Genomic DNA, 15,866 nt, shown 5'->3' on the forward strand with positions numbered 1-15,866 from the left:
CGGCTTTTCTTTCAAGTCGTCGTTTCTGAGCCGAAGCGTTTGGAAATGCTGATTTTCATGTGTGTTTTCCTTCGTTAGCAGTTGTAGGAAAAAAAAAGTGACATGTTGACTGAAGCGATTGTTGACGAGCGGGAAGGAGATAAAACCGCTCAGGAAACGAGTCCAATAACACCAGATAGAATTATTCACCACAAAAATCGAGGACAGACGTGAGCTGGAAGCACGTCTGTCGCCGGATATGTTTTCATACTCGAGTGTTTTTTTTATCACAGGAAAAAAACAACAACACGCCCAAACAAAAACTGGTGTTGTTCTTTGCAGGTGGTTGCCGTCGGTTACACAAACATTCAGTGGAGCGTTTTGTGGATCCTTTTTGTTTAATCCCCGACATTCAGACCTGCATTCTCTGCAGCAGCAGCGTGACGAACAAACCAAACCTGCAGAGCAACATCACGCAGAGATCACAGGGCTCAGCAGGTCCACGAAACAAACACCCCCTCGCAGCTCGGCAGGTCCACGAAACAAACACTCCCTCACAGCTCGCCAGGTCCACGAAACAAACACTCCCTCACAGCTCGGCAGGTCCACGAAACAAACACCCCCTCGCAGGTCGGCAGGTCCACGAAACAAACACCCCCTCGCAGCTCGGCAGGTCCACGAAACAAACACCCCCTCGCAGCTCGGCAGGTCCACGAAACAAACACCCCCTCGCAGCTCGGCAGGTCCACGAAACAAACACCCCCTCGCAGCTCGGCAGGTCCACGAAACAAACACCCCCTCGCAGCTCGGCAGGTCCACGAAACAAACACCCCCTCGCAGCTCGGCAGGTCCACGAAACAAACACCCCCTCGCAGGTCGGCAGGTCCGCGAAACAAACACCCCCTCGCAGGTCGGCAGGTCCACGAAACAAACACCCCCTCGCAGCTCAGCAGGTCCACGAAACAAACACCCCCTCGCAGGTCGGCAGGTCCGCGAAACAAACACCCCCTCGCAGGTCGGCAGGTCCACGAAACAAACACCCCCTCACAGGTCGGCAGGTCCACGAAACAAACACCCCCTCGCAGCTCGGCAGGTCCACGAAACAAACAGCCCCTCGCAGGTCGGCAGGTCCACGAAACAAACAGCCCCTCGCAGCTCAGCAGCTCACAGACACCGAACGCACATCAAACGCAGCGATTAGAAACCAGGATTCATCCGGATTAAAGTCATTTGGAAATCAAGTTTTGATGCTTTATGGAATGTTTGATGTTTTTTCGTCTGCGAAACAAAACAGTTCAAAATATTTTCTGCCTGATATGAAACTAAAATTGTTTTTTTTTTTCAAAACCTGAATGAGGACGACGAAAACGCGTAAAACGTTAAATAATCTCAAGACCATTTACGACATTTTATGTTTTTAAATTTTTAAGAATTTCAGATTCCGCAGATGAAATCAATGAGGATTACATTTGTTTTGAATTATTGGTAAACATGTCAGATAATCTGGATTAAATCTGATCAGGATAACATCATCTGGATTTGAATCAGGATAATTGATAACCGAGTTTGATAAGTGCTCAAATTGATAAATATTCAATTTAATCAGGATTGTGTCTAATCTGGATTAAAGTTCATCTGCAATCAATTTGGAATAAACAAAATTAGAGTTGGATCAAATTTAGAAATAATCTGGATTAAAATGAATTCCAGTGGATCAGTTGTTCAGGGTTTAAAACTCTTCTTAAAATGTAACGTTAATCTGGATTACAGTTGTTTAGGTTTAAATGAATCTGGATTACAGTTGTTTAGCAGTTGTTTAGGTTTAAATGAATCTGGATTACAGTTGTTTAGGTTTAAATGAATCTGGATTACAGTTGTTTAGGTTTAAATGAATCTGGATTACAGTTGTTTAGGTTTAAATGAATCTGGATTACAGTTTAGTACGTTCCTCCTTACTTTGTATCATACCAGTATTGTTTTCTTTTTTCCTGCATTAAAGCATCAGTGTGTGAATCAGATTGGATCAGCAGCTTCCTCTGTGATGAGGAACTAATCACTTTATGGCTCTTATGTCCCTGCCGGGCTCCCGTAGATCCATATCACTGCTGGGAGTCATTCTGGTTCTGAAGTAACAGCAAACAAACACTGTGGTCATCATCATCATCATCAGAAGAAGAAGAAGAAGAAGAAGAAGAAGAAGAAGAAGAATCATTAGGAGGTGAATCAGCTGAACTGTCAGGTGGGTTGTAAAGAAATCCCTCAGCAGTGACTCACAGGCAGTCGGTAGTAATGAGTCATCGTGAGACACAATTGGAGAGATTGTAAATCTGCGAGTACACGAGACTGGTGTTACACACACACACACACACACACACACACACACACACACACACACACACACACACACACAGAGCAGTGACGGTGTGTCGAACCCACCGAGCCTGTCGAGGCTCCGGAGGCGTTGAATTCAGACCGATGACGGATGTTTCTGACGTGAATCCAGTCCGATAATTATTCTGCCAGCGACGGACCTCTCTGGAGGAAACCGCTCCGTTTATGTGATTTAAAACATTCGAAGCTTTTTCGAGTGATTAAAATGATGCGGGTGGATAACGGAGGACCAGATGTGGACCAGATGTGGACCAGATGTGGAAAAAGAAAGACAAAATCAAAAGTCGTTTTGCATCTGTAGTCAATTTATTCTTCACTTCGAGGCAAATATTTGTTGAATGAAATAAAAAGCATCGAATGCGTCGAACGGCTGCTTATTAAACCCGAACACGCCTCCATCTTCTCCTCAGCAGGAAATGTTTCCTGAACGCAGCATCTCTCCCAGGATGATTTCCGGGAGGAACCGAGTACTCTCTAACGAGCGGTAATCTGCAGAGACGCTCATCATTGATTGATTGTTCACATGCAGCTGGATTGTAAAGAGCTCAGAAACTTCTGCAGAGACCAGAATCCTGAGACGGATCCCATCATCACGTGTCAACGAACAATTACATTTAAATATGAGGTTGCGATCAAAGATTAGTTTCACCTGTCCCTCGTGGTCCTTCCCTCCCTGTTGTATTTTAGTCTGTGTGCTCTTATTCTTCTTCCCTCTTTTTGTCAGTTGGTTTAAGTTTCCTGTCTGTCGCTGCGTCTTTTTTTATAACCCAAAGAACAAGAAACCGCCTTGAACTGTGGCGCCATGGCAACGGGGTTCTCAAGACATGACAACACCTGTTTGACGTTTTTCTGTTCCCCAAAATCAGACACAAGGTACGGGTGGGGGGGGCAAAAAACAATATTTGGATGGTTGTGCTTTTCGGGTTTCGGGCGGCGGTACTTAAAAAAAACAACAAAAAAAAAACAGCGATGACTGGTGGAAATCACTGCGTGGGCTCAGGAACACTTGTTGAATATTTTTCTATTCTGCTCAATTTTGGCCCAAAATCCGTTTCTCTGCTCCAGTTTCAGGTCCACGGTTAAAATCAGTATCGCTCACGTGAACGGCGCTGATGTTAATTTGTGTGCATCACTGTGCTGCGTTCAGGAACACTCTGAACTTTCTGATCTGTCCCTCATAAATGGAAATAACAAGTAATTTCCTTAATGTCCTCGTTTCAACTTCAGCAGATGAGAGCAACTAAAAGCTTCCGCAGTCTTAAAAAAAACAAAAAAAAACTTCAGTAAGTGGCCTTTACAGTAAATAACCCCCCACCATCATCATCATCATCGGGTAAACACATCATGTCCACATGTCCACTGAGTGGTTGGAATCGAGTTAACATCGATCGCCCCGGGAACACGAGAGACGCACCGAAATACACTCAGCAGGCGGCGCAAGCTTATTTTAAACATCCAAAACCTTTTAACAACAAGTTTCATCACAGTTTGTGTTGAGCAACAACCTTTTTCTCTCGTCCTGTTCGTTAAACACGCTTGCGTCATCAAATCACCTTTAAAACGATGACACGGGCGTTTTGAGTTTTCCACGCCCTGAAATCCAGCAGGTTCATTCAATGAGGGTCGAGAGAAAAGAGGCGACGCAACTTGTTCGACGCAACAGGGGGAAAAAAACTGAAGCAGCTGAAGAAAAACTTAAATATCAGAGAGAAGAAAAAAAAAAAAAAAAACATTCAAAAAGAGGAAGAAAAATAAAGCAAAAGCAAAATAATCTGTCTTTTTTTTATGTTTTAAAAAGCTCTTAAACTGCTTTTAACTCACCCACAAAACGTGTCAAAAAAACCCATCAAATTCAGCCTCATGGATTAATAAACAAAATGAATTTCTGCCGACTCACCCAGAACAGCAGGTTGAAGAAGAAGAGCAGGTATTTGATGCAGTTGTTCACAGCCATGGCGTCTGGTTCCTCGTCTTCCTCGTCTTCCTCGGTGACTCTTGACACTCGACTCGCTCCACAGACTGACTTCCCTCCGGCCCGTAAACACACCAGCCTGCTCTACCTGTTTTTCCCGCTCAGGGTGCGTCCCTATTGTCTTCCCTCCTCCTCCTCCTCCTCCCCCTTCTCCTCCTCCTCCTCCTCCTCTTTTCCTACCCCCTCCTTCGTTTCTTTCCCTAACCTTAAAAACATTTAATTTCATATTCAGCGTTTATCGGTTTTTCGAGTGAAGCAGATCGAAAGTTGAAATGGAGACGTGAAAATCCTCATAAAACCTTTTTTTTTTGTTATTCTCATCATTAAAACTTCTCGTTTGACTGCTTTGATCCAGAATGACAGATTTTAAAACACCTGTTTGATGGATTGTCGTTAAAGCGTCTTTGGCTTTTTGCAAAATTTCCAGAAAACTGTTGGGACAGATTGTCGAAAAATGTATATATAATATATTTTTTAATAATTTTTTATATTTGTAGAACAGCGCCATCAACAGGTCAAAATTATAATTTGCTTAGTTTTTTAAGTAAACAGTAACTTGAAAAATGCAGCAAAAAACTGCCAAAAACTGCAGTTCCTCAAATGACCACCAGAGGCTGAAGTCAGTCCCCACAAACCTCCATGTTAAAACTTCACAGTAGAAATAAACATGTTTACAGCAATAAATATTGTTTCGTGGTGTATTTTTCCTTCCCGGCAGCTTCATTACTTCCCTGTTATTCTTTAAGAAGGTAAACAGTAGATAAACCAGCCGACGGCAGGTTAAACATTAACTTCACCTTCGGTTGGTCTTCAGCCGACTCAATGTCTCTCTGTGTTACACGAACTTTGAACTCCGTTAATGAAAAAGAGAAGTTAGAAAAACGCATCACGAACAAGCAGCAAACAAAACTCAATACTAACTTTTTGATTTTTTTTTTTTATAGCACTACAATTGTGTTGGGAATCTATTAACTTTAACCAATAACTGATTTAATTAATTAATAAATTAATTCAAGTGAAATATTTTCTATTTATCTTTTATTTTTAACTTTATTTATGACTCTCTTACTCTTGAAGTTAATTGTTTCTGCATATATAATGATGTACTATTTATTTCAGTAGATAGCAATAAAGTTTAAAACAAAGTTAAATTAACTTACCTCATTATAATCACTTCAAAATACCTCAAAATGTCCTTGAGTAGAAATGAAAGAGACAATATGAAGGTAAATACAAAACATAAAACAACAATAAATGTAAAATAAAAATAAATCAATCAATAAAAGACTTTTACTGTAGTGTTGATTAAAACTTAATTATTTCTTTAAACAAAAAAACCTTCAGTCAGTTCTTATCAATATTGTTGATCAATCATTTTGAATTAATTTGAATATCATTTTTACGTTTCATGCTGTAAAAGTTGAAGCTGTAAAAATAAGATGACATTAAAAGGTTCGGTAAAACACGACTCACCATCTAGTGGCGGCTGTTTGAAGCCACATCCCCAACTACTGAAGACTTCATTCCCGCCTACACAGTCTCCTCCCCTTTTTATTTTAATTGTTTTATTATCATCTGTCCACACCGGCAGTTCAGTTCCAGGACTGAGATAAAAGATCACATACGAGGACAGGAATTGAAAGTCTGGTTTGATCCCGGTGAGTCTCCACGTTATTTCCCACCGTCCTTCTCTCCTCGACACCGTCTAACTTTACTTCATCTTATCTTGCAGCGCCGGTTTAACCGACGACTTTATGACGACAGTGAACAGTCGCTGGTTCCTCTTTTTCCTCTCTGATACGACGCAGCAGCAGATGGAAAGATTAAACAAAGGCGTGTTTAAAATAAGTAACTTCAAATAAGGCCAGAATTCGATAATAAATGGAACGATCACATTAAAAAACAAAAAAAAGAGGAGTCTCCTTTCTTAAAATCCAACGCTTCGCCGACCCGTCCCTCCACCTTGACCTCGACCTCCTCCCGGTAACGACTTTGATTTGACGACATCAAAAAGAGATAAATCCGAGTTTTCAGCGCAACACTCAAAGTTTGACGTCTGCAGACAAAGGATTGCTTTTATTTTGAAAGGTATCCACTTGATTTATGTGATGAATTATTACTGCAAAATGAACCCTTTGTAAAATGTGTGAACGTTAATCCCTCCATGCACACACTCTCATTATGTTAAAACCATTCTCACCATCTTGTTTCTGACTGTAACCAGGCAACAGGTGTGTGTGTGTGTGTGTGTGTGTGTGTGTGTGTGTGTGTGTGTGTGTTACCTCACTTCCTGTTTGCACCGACATCCTGTGAAATCACCCACGAAGGTTGGAGTTTTAGTCCGTTTGATTCAAGTTGGAGTTTTTTCTTTTGCCTGCAGTCAGACACAAACATCTAAAGAAAGAAAGAAGCTGCAACCTGTGAACAGGTGAGACGAGTCTCAAAACGATCGCGTAATAACTTCACGTCATAATTTATCAACATGTAGCGACGAGGAAGGAAGAGCGCTGGATGTGAAATGTTAGAAAGTCGTATCACAACACGCTCGAATCCACGTGTCAGAACGAATCTTCCAAAAGGCGCCAGATGGTTTTTCCTTATTTATTTATTTATTTATTTTTGGTCAAAAGTTCTTATCAATATTGTTAATCAATCATTCTGAATTAATTAGAGAATTATTTTGACTTTTTCATATAAAAACATGCTGTAAAAGTTGAAGCATGAAAAACAAGATGACATTAAAAAGTTCCAGTCAGTAAAATACTTGATCTACTTCTTTTATTCAGTTTAACAAAACTACTCAGGAAATATTAAAAAAAAAACACAAAACACCAGTGAGGAGGCTGATCTCGTGTTTTATCTGGATTTTATGAATCAAATAAAAAACAGCAAAGATCATTGCGACTTTTGACGGATCTCATTAATCCAAATTATTCTTTTTATTTTTTGTGGCTCCGTGTTTCGCAGAGCTTTCAAGTCGAATAAAGTCCTTTGGATCATCGCCATGACGACGCCTAAAGAAGACCTGTGGAACGTTCTGGAGGAGCTGACGGACGCGGAGTTCAAGCACTTCAAGTGGTTCCTGAAGGAGAACGACGTCGGTAACGGTGTCTCCGGCATCGCCGCGGCGCGGCTGGAGCCGGCCGACCGGCAGGACGTGGTGGACCTGATGATGGCGAAGTACGGCCGCCACCACGCGCTGGAGATAACCACGCAGATTTTAAAGAAGATCAGCAGGAATGATCTGGCGGAGCATTTATCGAACATCGCCGTGAGATGGAGAGGAGCGACGGCGGACGGTAAAGAAAGATGCTATTCTATAAATTAGTACCCGGTATCACACGAGATGAGCGTGACCAGCACGGCGCTTTACGTTCAAGCACCAAAAAAACCTAGCTTCAGGAAAAGATCGCAATTCGGTTACTAAAAATAACCTGGTTAGAATTTAAAAGATCTCGGTTTGACTTAGAATAAGTCATTTTATGTCCGTAGCGTTTTGTACGGTACGTAGTTTCCTTAATATAATGTTATACAAGTTAAATTGTTACGTTATGTAAGTAACTCACTTGAACACCGTCCGTCCTCAGACTTCATCACATGACTTCATTCTTTAACTTTGGTTAAACTTGCGTTGACTTTCTGCGCAAAACGTGACACCGACACCCTCTAATGGTTTGACGGAGGTACTGCACCTCGGGAACCGTCCTGACGCCTCCTGCTCTTGTCTCGTTTCAGACGCCGCTCCTCTCCGATTTGAATTTGGGACAACGAAGGCCAAACTGAAGATGATGATCTCACAGAGGCAGATGAAGATCTGGGAAATCCAACGCTCGGCGGACCTCAGCAGGAAGTCTGCGGACGCGCTGACGGCGGACGGCAGGCGGGTCTTCGGCGATTTGCTGCGGTCCGTCGAGAGCGGTCTGGCGAGTCTCATCGAGGAGATCGAGGAAAAGGCGAAAAGGACGCAGGACGAGGCCGAAGGATTCGTCCGGGAGATGCGACAGGAAATCTCCGACCTGACGGCGAGGAGCGCTGAGGTGGAGCGGCTCTCGCCGACCGAGAACCGACAAGACTTCGTCCGGAGCTGCTCGCTGCTGAAGGCTCTTCTGCCGGCGAAGGACTGGACGGGAGTCGCCGTGCCGCCGCCGTCGTACGGGGAAAGCACGACGGCCGCCGTGAACCGGCTGAAGGAGAAACTCTGCCGAGAGACCGAGAGGTTTCTCTCCAGGTCCGAGCTGTGCGGCGTCCGGCTGGCGGCGGCGGACGTGACTCTGGATCCCGACACGGCGCATCGCAATCTGGTTCTGTCGGACGACGGGAGGCGTGTTCACTGCGGCGACGTCCAACCAAATCTGGCGGACCGACCGGAAAGGTTTAACTCCGCCATCAACGTCTTGGGGAAGCAGAGCTTCTCCTCGGGAAGGTTTTACTTCGAGGTCGAGGTCGACGGGAAGACGGCCTGGGATCTGGGCGTCGTCAAGGAGTCGATCGCCAGGAAGGGGTCGATCAAGGCGAGTCCCGAGAACGGCTACTGGACGATATGTTTGAGGAGCGGCGACAAGTACAAAGCTTCGGCCGTCCGCCTCTGCGTAAAACGTCCGCCGAAGAAAGTGGGCGTGTTCGTGGATTACGAGAAAGGTTCGGTCTCCTTCTACGGCGTCGACTCGGCAGAACTCGTTCACCGTTTTACCAACTGTTCCTTCGCGGAGAAACTTTTCCCTTTCTTCAGCCCCGGCATCCATCACAACGGTTTAAACTCCGCCCCTCTGATCATCTCCCCTGTCGATTACAAAGATTAGATCCGACCGGTCGTCCGTTCAAGTTCCACGTTTTCAGGGTTTTTTGGTTGCAGTGGCAGGTTTTTGCCACCAGATGGAGCCGTTTTCTTATGAATGAAATGAAGTTAAAAAGGTACTTTTGTTTTCTCATGAATAAAGTGCACAAGTCTCAAAAAAACAACGTAAAACTTTGCATCACGAACAAAAAGAATTCCGTAAGCTTTTTCGTCTAAATTGAAAGTTTTTCTTTTTTTTTTTCTACTGAAAACAGTCAAAACGTTGAGCAAACAAACATGAAGGATTAATATAAAACAAGAATTTCTTCCATGAACAGAACGTTTTTTTTTTTTAAACAACTGATTTCTCTGGAAGAAAAAAGCCTTCGATCCGCCTTCGTCGGACGGGAAACCGTCAGAACTTTTGTCCGAAGCGCTCGTTGAGCTTGTAAAGAGCGACGTAGACGGCGAGGCTGACGAGGAAGAACTGCTTCTGCTCTTTCAGCCACACCAGCGTCATCCTCACCTCGCCGTCGGGGCTCCGGTGTCCCATCGCGAAGTGCTCGCCGCTGTAGTCGAAGCAGCGCGGCGGCGGCGCCTTCGCCGTCGTGACGCAGACGGGCGAGCTGACGCACCAGAACGGCTTCTGGAACTCGTCCAGCAGAGTCGACGTCATGATGCAGCAGTTCTGCCCGACGAGAGACAGACTGTCAACTTTTTTTTTTATTTTTTTGGGGCGATCGACCTTGTAAATGCAAAACATTCGTACCGATTAGCCAGGTTAATCGAATGACTCTCAGGATGTGAAAAAATGTCTAAACGTCGGACTTCCTTTCCTGTCGCTCAAAGCCCTGAACAGGAAGTAGAAGAGACCAGCGACAGGAAGTTGTGTTTTGTCAGACGGCCGTACCTCCACCGATCCCTCCAGCGCGTCGCTCTTCCAGGGCAGCTTGATGCTCCCGGACAGCGACCTGTGCTGCGACGGGTCAGCCCGGTTGACGACCGTCAGCTCCACCAGGCCGCGCCGAAACCGATCTGAATCACAAACAAAAGGTATTTAACTCTGCCTCCCCCCCCTCTCACTGCGTTTCCTCCTGCTGTAATCTCACTACACGGTTGTAATCCGATTACCTGCGCGGCAGGACAGCTGGCGGAAGTGTCCCGACATGATCTCGCTGCCCGTGTTGTGCAGGACGAAGTGCAGCGTGTAGCCGTGCAGACCGAACTCGGGGTCCTGGTGGTCCGCCGGCGGGAGGCGGTCGGCGGGTTCGGTGTACGGGCTGCAGGAGGCCAGATTTTCATCAAAGACAAATTAAAACTTGATTTCAAATCTAAGTATTATTAAATGAAATGATGAAAGATCTGGATAGCCTTGACTGTCCTGAACAAACCGAGATATATTTTGAATATTTAGCTGCTATAACGACCGAGATACGAGCTTCAAACTGAAGGTAGTTAAAATGAGCCGAGGGTTCAAAAACTTCAAAGATTTAAATCAAAGTTTTTAAAACAATTTCTGAAATTTAGATTGAAGTGAAAAATTGATTTCAAATCATTGTTAAAAGACAAACAAGTGTGCAGCTGCACTCTTATTCAAATAACCTGAAACCTACTTTGTTTTTTCTGAATCGAGTCTTGTAAAAAAAAGTTTCACAATAATTTTTTACTTTTTTCCCCCCATTAAACCTCTTTTTCTATTTATTGCTGTTTTATTTAAGTTATATTCTTCTGTGTCACTGAGATCATCATCTTCATCATCGTCGTCGTCGGTATGAACAGAAGGAAACGACACGTGAAAAAAAAAAAAAAAAAAAAAGGTGTGAACGTTTTCCTTTCATGAAGAGCTGAACTCACCAGACCGGAGATCCCAGCAGACTTTTCTCCACCAGCTGGTGGAAGTGCAGGCTGACCATGATGAAGGCCACGCTGTCCTGACCCTGACACACACACACACACACACACACACACACACACACACACACACAAGAACAACGTGTATGACACCCGGTTTAACGTCTTATTTTAATGTTTGTGAACTGTTGGACATTTAAAATAAATAAATAAATAAAAAGCAGGCTTTTGTGTTTCTAAAAATTAATGAATATCTATGAGTTTCCTTAATTGACCTGCAGATGATGAAATAAATGTTAAAATGCAGCCTGAGAGACAAAAGAAACACATAAATGTTGAATATTAACATCCAGTCTGAACCACAAAGATCCAATTATCGAGTTTGTGTCCAAACTTTTAAGGATTTCTATTTGAACTTCTGGTAACCATCAGAAATTATTTCACAAATTATATTAATTAATGTCCTTTTTTTTTCTAACAGCTGCAGCCAGTAATTTAGAGTTCATCCAGATGTTGGGTTTTACCCTCCAGATGCCGATGATGAAGCCCGGCGACAGATGGACCAGTCGGACCAGCCGGTCGGCACCGATGAACCGGGGAGGATGAGTCTTCAGGTCCAGCTTCAGCATCAGGGAGCGCCAGCCTGGCCTGAGGAGAAGGAGGAGGAGGAGGAGGAGGAGCTAAAGTTATTATAATGACCTAAATAAATCATGATTTTTATTTTTTTTTAATATTCGATTCATTATTAAAATATAAAATATTTCTCTTGTTGTAATGTGTCACATCCACCAGCAGGTGGCGGGAATGAACCTTTAAAAATCTGTCAACCAGTGACGTAAACAAAATAAAGAGAATCATTTTTTTAGGTCAAAGGTCACTGTGACCTCATAAAACATCACTCGAGTTCACGTGTCGATTAAAAAAATTTCACACAAGAACGTCGGACGGGTTGAAATGTTGGCGGAAGAAACAGGAAGCGGCGTCTTACTTCCTGGTCTCGTGGCTCCGCCTCTCTCTCCGGACTCCGTGCAGCCGGATGCCGCCGATGTCGCGGTACCTGGCGGGGAAGCCGCCGGCGCTCCAGCGGACGATCACCGACGACTCGAAGAAGTGCAGCCGGCTCGGCGCCAGCGTGACCTCCCGACCCCGGCGGTCGCGCAGCGTCAGCTCCCAGCTCACGTTCAGGTTCCTGCGGAGACGAGAACCCAAAAAAAAAAAAAAAAAAACAGACAATTTTAAGCCGGATAACTTCCTGTTTAGTAAATACAGGGCTGGAAGGTGAAGTTGCCGTTTGCTGCTGAAGCGTAACCATGCCGACGCTTTATACGTACGCAAAAATCAGTTTCAGACATTTACGTCTTTGTTTACGTCGTTATCGGCACAACGACACGAACAAAAAAAAAGGTTGAGTTGACTAAATAAATATGAATATTTATCCACAGGAAGACGACGTTTTTATGGCGTAAACAGAAACATTCAGAAGAAGGAAAATAAATAAAATCGTATTATAAAAAGCAGCTGGCCTCTCGTAACTCCAGTTTTTTCCGTCTCGTACCTGAGGACGCGCTCGGTCTGCCTCGGCAGGCCGGTGGACGGGCTGATCTCGCTCAGCTCCTTCCTCCACTTCGTCACTTCCTGTCCGACCATCGCTCTGAAGTACATCTTCTTCCAGCGGCCCGCCGAGCGATCCTCCTCCTCCTCTTCATCCTCTTCATCTCCCGCCGACTTCGGCTTCCACGTCTGACTCACGAACTCGGACGTGTAAATCTTCTGCCACGTGACACTTACGAGGGGGGCAACAGGGAATAAAGGAGACTGGAGCCCCTTCAAAATAAAAGCATTTCTACCCGTCTGATTGAACGCGTGTCGACTCACTCGTCGTCGCCGAGCCGGTGGAAGAGTTTGCTGACGTGTCCGACGCAGAGCAGCGACGAGGCGTCCAGGTACGACAGGATCTTCAGCAGGATCTCCGACGGCAGCCTGAGGAGAGAGGCCGGGAGACGTTACCGTGACGACGCCGTCCCTACTCCACCAATCAGCAGCCAAAAGATGCAGGATGAGGCGTCACATCGTCTCTGTTATTTTCTACAACTTCATCCAGTCAGTTTCATCATCACATTATTGTTTTTCTCTTCAATTAGACGCTGAAACTCTTTGGTAATCGACAAATCAGCCAAACTAACAATAATACATTGTGTTTTTATAGCGCTTTTCAGGACAAAATAATCATAAAACATCACAATAAAAATATAAAGTCACATTAAAAATCCACTAATGACACAGAACATGAATCAAACATTGAAATGTGAAATTAAAAATGTGATTATCAAACACTTGTGACAAAGACTTGAAATAGATATTTTAGTTTTTAGATCAATTTTAGGGCCGAATGTCCAGAATGACATCTGAACTTTATTAATTAAAAAAAACAGTTTTAAATTCTAGAAAAAACACAAATAGGACTAATTATATGTTTTTTTAAAACCCTTTTTTCCTGCATACATATATGCAGATATCCATATATATCTGTAGGCCGAGATCAGCTGAGAAAAGTTATGATTAATCTTTTATCTCCATCAGTCAAACAATTAATGACAAATGACAGATTAATTTTTTCTGGTTTATTAAAAATGTCCAAAAATATTCCCTTTAAACAGTCTACAAAAAGAAAAAGAAACTTAATAAAAATATGAACTGTTTGTCGGGAATATTTGACTAGATTTGTTAACATGACATTAGATTAACTGTTATGCAACCTAATTAGCATAATTATGTACAAATATATAAACAAATTAAGTTTACTTACCTTTCTATCAAGTTTTCATTGGAAATAACGTTTTTTTCTTTTGGCAAATCTGCCTTCTTTTCGTTTCCCGTCTCTTCTGGACAGCTTGGATGCAAAATGGGAGAAAATTGGGTGAATAATTAAGTGTAACCTGAACTGATCCTCAGGTGTAAATCGGCCTCAACTGTCACCTGCGCTCCTTCGGCTCCTTCTTCCTCCTCCACCTGTCCACCCGTCCTCCACCCGTACCCGGCAGCCCTCTAGCCGAACCCGGCTTTCCTCTCCCGCCACTCGGCTGCCGTGTCCCCGTAGTCCGTGGCGCAGATGTTCTCTCCAAACCCAGCAGGAGGCTCGAGAAAAACTCCCCGCGTCCAGCCGCCATTGTTGGAACGGTTTGAAAGCTTGCCGCCAGGTCAGCTAAGGGGAGGGACGCACGCGCTGAGCTCTGCTGCTGTGATTGGTTGTTTTCATTGTCAGTCAATTTGTTAACCTGACCCGACCCCAGAAACTTAGCAGCCAATCACAGGCAAGAGAATCCCTCCCGATTAGATTGGTTGTCAAACTGCGGGAAGGATCAATTGTAGTTATGGATCAATGAAATTAGTTTACCCGCCAACCATAAAATAGCACTTTCCTCATGAATATTAATGAGTGTCCCGGTCACCCTACGGAAACAAACGTCAAATGGGAGGACGCTACTTCCGGCTAACCTTCACAATAAAAGCTGTTTGGGGTGTGCGATAGCGCAGCCAAACCACTAGGTGACAGTCTAGTTTTGTGTAAATTAATTTAGATCATTTTTAACCCTCAATCCCTCAAAATATTGATTTAGCAATTAAAAATAATTAGAAATGTTCTTATTTTCTCAAAATAAAGATTTAGTATCCAAAAATAATGACGTACTATGTCAAAATAATGAATTAATATCTCAAAATAATGACTTAACATGCCCAAATAATGACAAACTTCTCAAAATAATGACTTAATATCTCAAAATATAGACCAAATATCTAAAAAATAATGAGTTATCATCTCAAAAGAGTAAGAAAGTCTCTCAAAATAATTAATTAATATCTCAAAATAATGACTTAATGGCATGTTTTGGTGACATGGGCTAATGTAGAAAGAAGTTAATAAATTTTTTTATTTGTTTTAATGATTTAATAACTACTTAATTCATGATAAAATGCCTTCTATTAATGTGAGGTTTTACTTCTCATGTTATATTGAAAATTCATGTTTTGGGTTAGGACTGTTGTTTGGACAAAAACAAGAAAGACGCCATCTTTTTGGACTTCCAGGTTGTTATGATAAAGTTGTCATCCTTTTCTGATGTTTTATTGAACAAATGATGGATTAAATCGTGAGTTCACAATCACTAAGATAAATTGATAATAAGAACAATTGTTAGTTTACAGTCACAGTTAACACGTGTGTTACATAATTGTAATTTAACTAAAAGCTGTGAAACCTGAGATCTCACACACACACACACACACATTGAACAAACTTTATTGTGAGCGCGACGCTGCCCAGAAGCTGCAGCATCCAAGAAAGCTCTCTTTGTCTTGTGATGTAAACATGTTGTTGGTCGCCAAGCAGCTCCGTAAACAATCACACAACTGTTGTACAGTGACGATGTCCTCATATGGACGACGCCGGACGAGGCCGAGATGAAGAGCACCTGGACCGCGACGTGGAAATGCCGTCATCCTCGGGCGGTTTCACACGTTCCCGGTGAAGCCTATACAGCCCCCCTCTCTCTTTGGCAGCACCAGCATCAGCGTTGTTGCCATGGTTACCTGCAGTTAAATATTCTTTAAAACACTTGAGATCAGTGATGATATTTACTGTGGTACCTACCAGTGCTTTAAAACCTCCACTAATCTATCGACAAATCCACGACAGCGGCGGCTCTTCACGACTAAACCTGTACGTATAACGTCCGTTTGTGGGTTTTAACCAAGAAATCTGTCCCGTAAAAGCAGCTATATGTTGGGAAAAATAGTCATCGTTTGCAATTAAATTAGGAGGTTTACGATCTAAAAGTTTAAATCTAGATTTGTTTCAAAAACGACGTGTTTGATGCAGAGTTTATCCTCTTTCAGCTCCTT

At 43.2% G+C, this 15,866-nt stretch overlaps 3 protein-coding genes across 4 annotated transcripts in view; 1 reads left to right on the forward strand and 2 right to left on the reverse strand.

The window, feature by feature from the left end:
- The window catches only part of LOC138192189 (tetraspanin-8-like), an 11,062-nt gene extending 6,643 nt beyond the window's left edge, over window positions 1-4,419 (reverse strand). The window contains exon 1 of the mRNA XM_069139435.1: window positions 4,268-4,419. Within this exon, the coding sequence (XP_068995536.1) occupies window positions 4,268-4,324 (57 nt within the window). The 5' untranslated portion in view covers window positions 4,325-4,419. The remainder of the gene's footprint in view (window positions 1-4,267) is intronic.
- A 2,927-nt stretch (window positions 4,420-7,346) lies between these two features.
- Window positions 7,347-11,661, forward strand: LOC138192197 (pyrin-like). Of its 2 annotated transcripts, none has more exons than XM_069139445.1 (3): window positions 7,347-7,641; window positions 8,078-10,169; window positions 11,449-11,661. In XM_069139445.1, the coding sequence occupies exons 1-2, from the start codon at window positions 7,347-7,349 to the stop codon at window positions 9,139-9,141; spliced, it is 1,359 nt and encodes a 452-aa protein (XP_068995546.1). In that variant the 3' UTR covers window positions 9,142-10,169; window positions 11,449-11,661. The 2 variants fall into 2 exon arrangements, with proteins under 2 accessions (XP_068995546.1, XP_068995547.1); XM_069139446.1 differs by having other exon boundaries at window positions 11,499-11,661.
- On the reverse strand, window positions 9,264-14,134 carry LOC138192150 (F-box only protein 15-like). Its single transcript, XM_069139385.1, has 9 exons — window positions 13,944-14,134; window positions 12,843-12,947; window positions 12,523-12,750; window positions 11,956-12,156; window positions 11,492-11,615; window positions 10,971-11,053; window positions 10,248-10,396; window positions 10,027-10,151; window positions 9,264-9,804 (listed from the first exon to the last, which is right to left on the reverse strand). The coding sequence occupies exons 1-9, from the start codon at window positions 14,132-14,134 to the stop codon at window positions 9,532-9,534; spliced, it is 1,479 nt and encodes a 492-aa protein (XP_068995486.1). The 3' UTR covers window positions 9,264-9,531.
- Between the last annotated feature and the right edge of the window lie 1,732 nt (window positions 14,135-15,866).

The sequence above is a fragment of the Embiotoca jacksoni genome, unplaced genomic scaffold (genome assembly GCF_022577435.1).
Source record: "Embiotoca jacksoni isolate LCO1_2020_lvr unplaced genomic scaffold, fEmbJac1.0.p SCAF_82, whole genome shotgun sequence".
In the NCBI taxonomy this organism is placed as follows: Eukaryota; Metazoa; Chordata; class Actinopteri; family Embiotocidae; genus Embiotoca; species Embiotoca jacksoni.

Excerpts from the sequence above, each read along its gene's own strand:
- LOC138192197 (XM_069139445.1), top strand. The coding sequence starts at position 7,347 with ATGACGACGCCTAAAGAAGACCTGTGGAACGTTCTGGAGGAGCTGACG. Across the intron at positions 7,642-8,077 it reads GAGAGGAGCGACGGCGGACG|ACGCCGCTCCTCTCCGATTT; the intron begins GTAAAGAAAGAT and ends GTCTCGTTTCAG.
- LOC138192150 (XM_069139385.1), bottom strand. The coding sequence starts at position 14,134 with ATGGCGGCTGGACGCGGGGAGTTTTTCTCGAGCCTCCTGCTGGGTTTG. Across the intron at positions 12,157-12,522 it reads CAGACCGAGCGCGTCCTCAG|GAACCTGAACGTGAGCTGGG; the intron begins GTACGAGACGGA and ends TCGTCTCCGCAG. Across the intron at positions 10,397-10,970 it reads CTGCTGGGATCTCCGGTCTG|CCCGTACACCGAACCCGCCG; the intron begins GTGAGTTCAGCT and ends GGCCTCCTGCAG.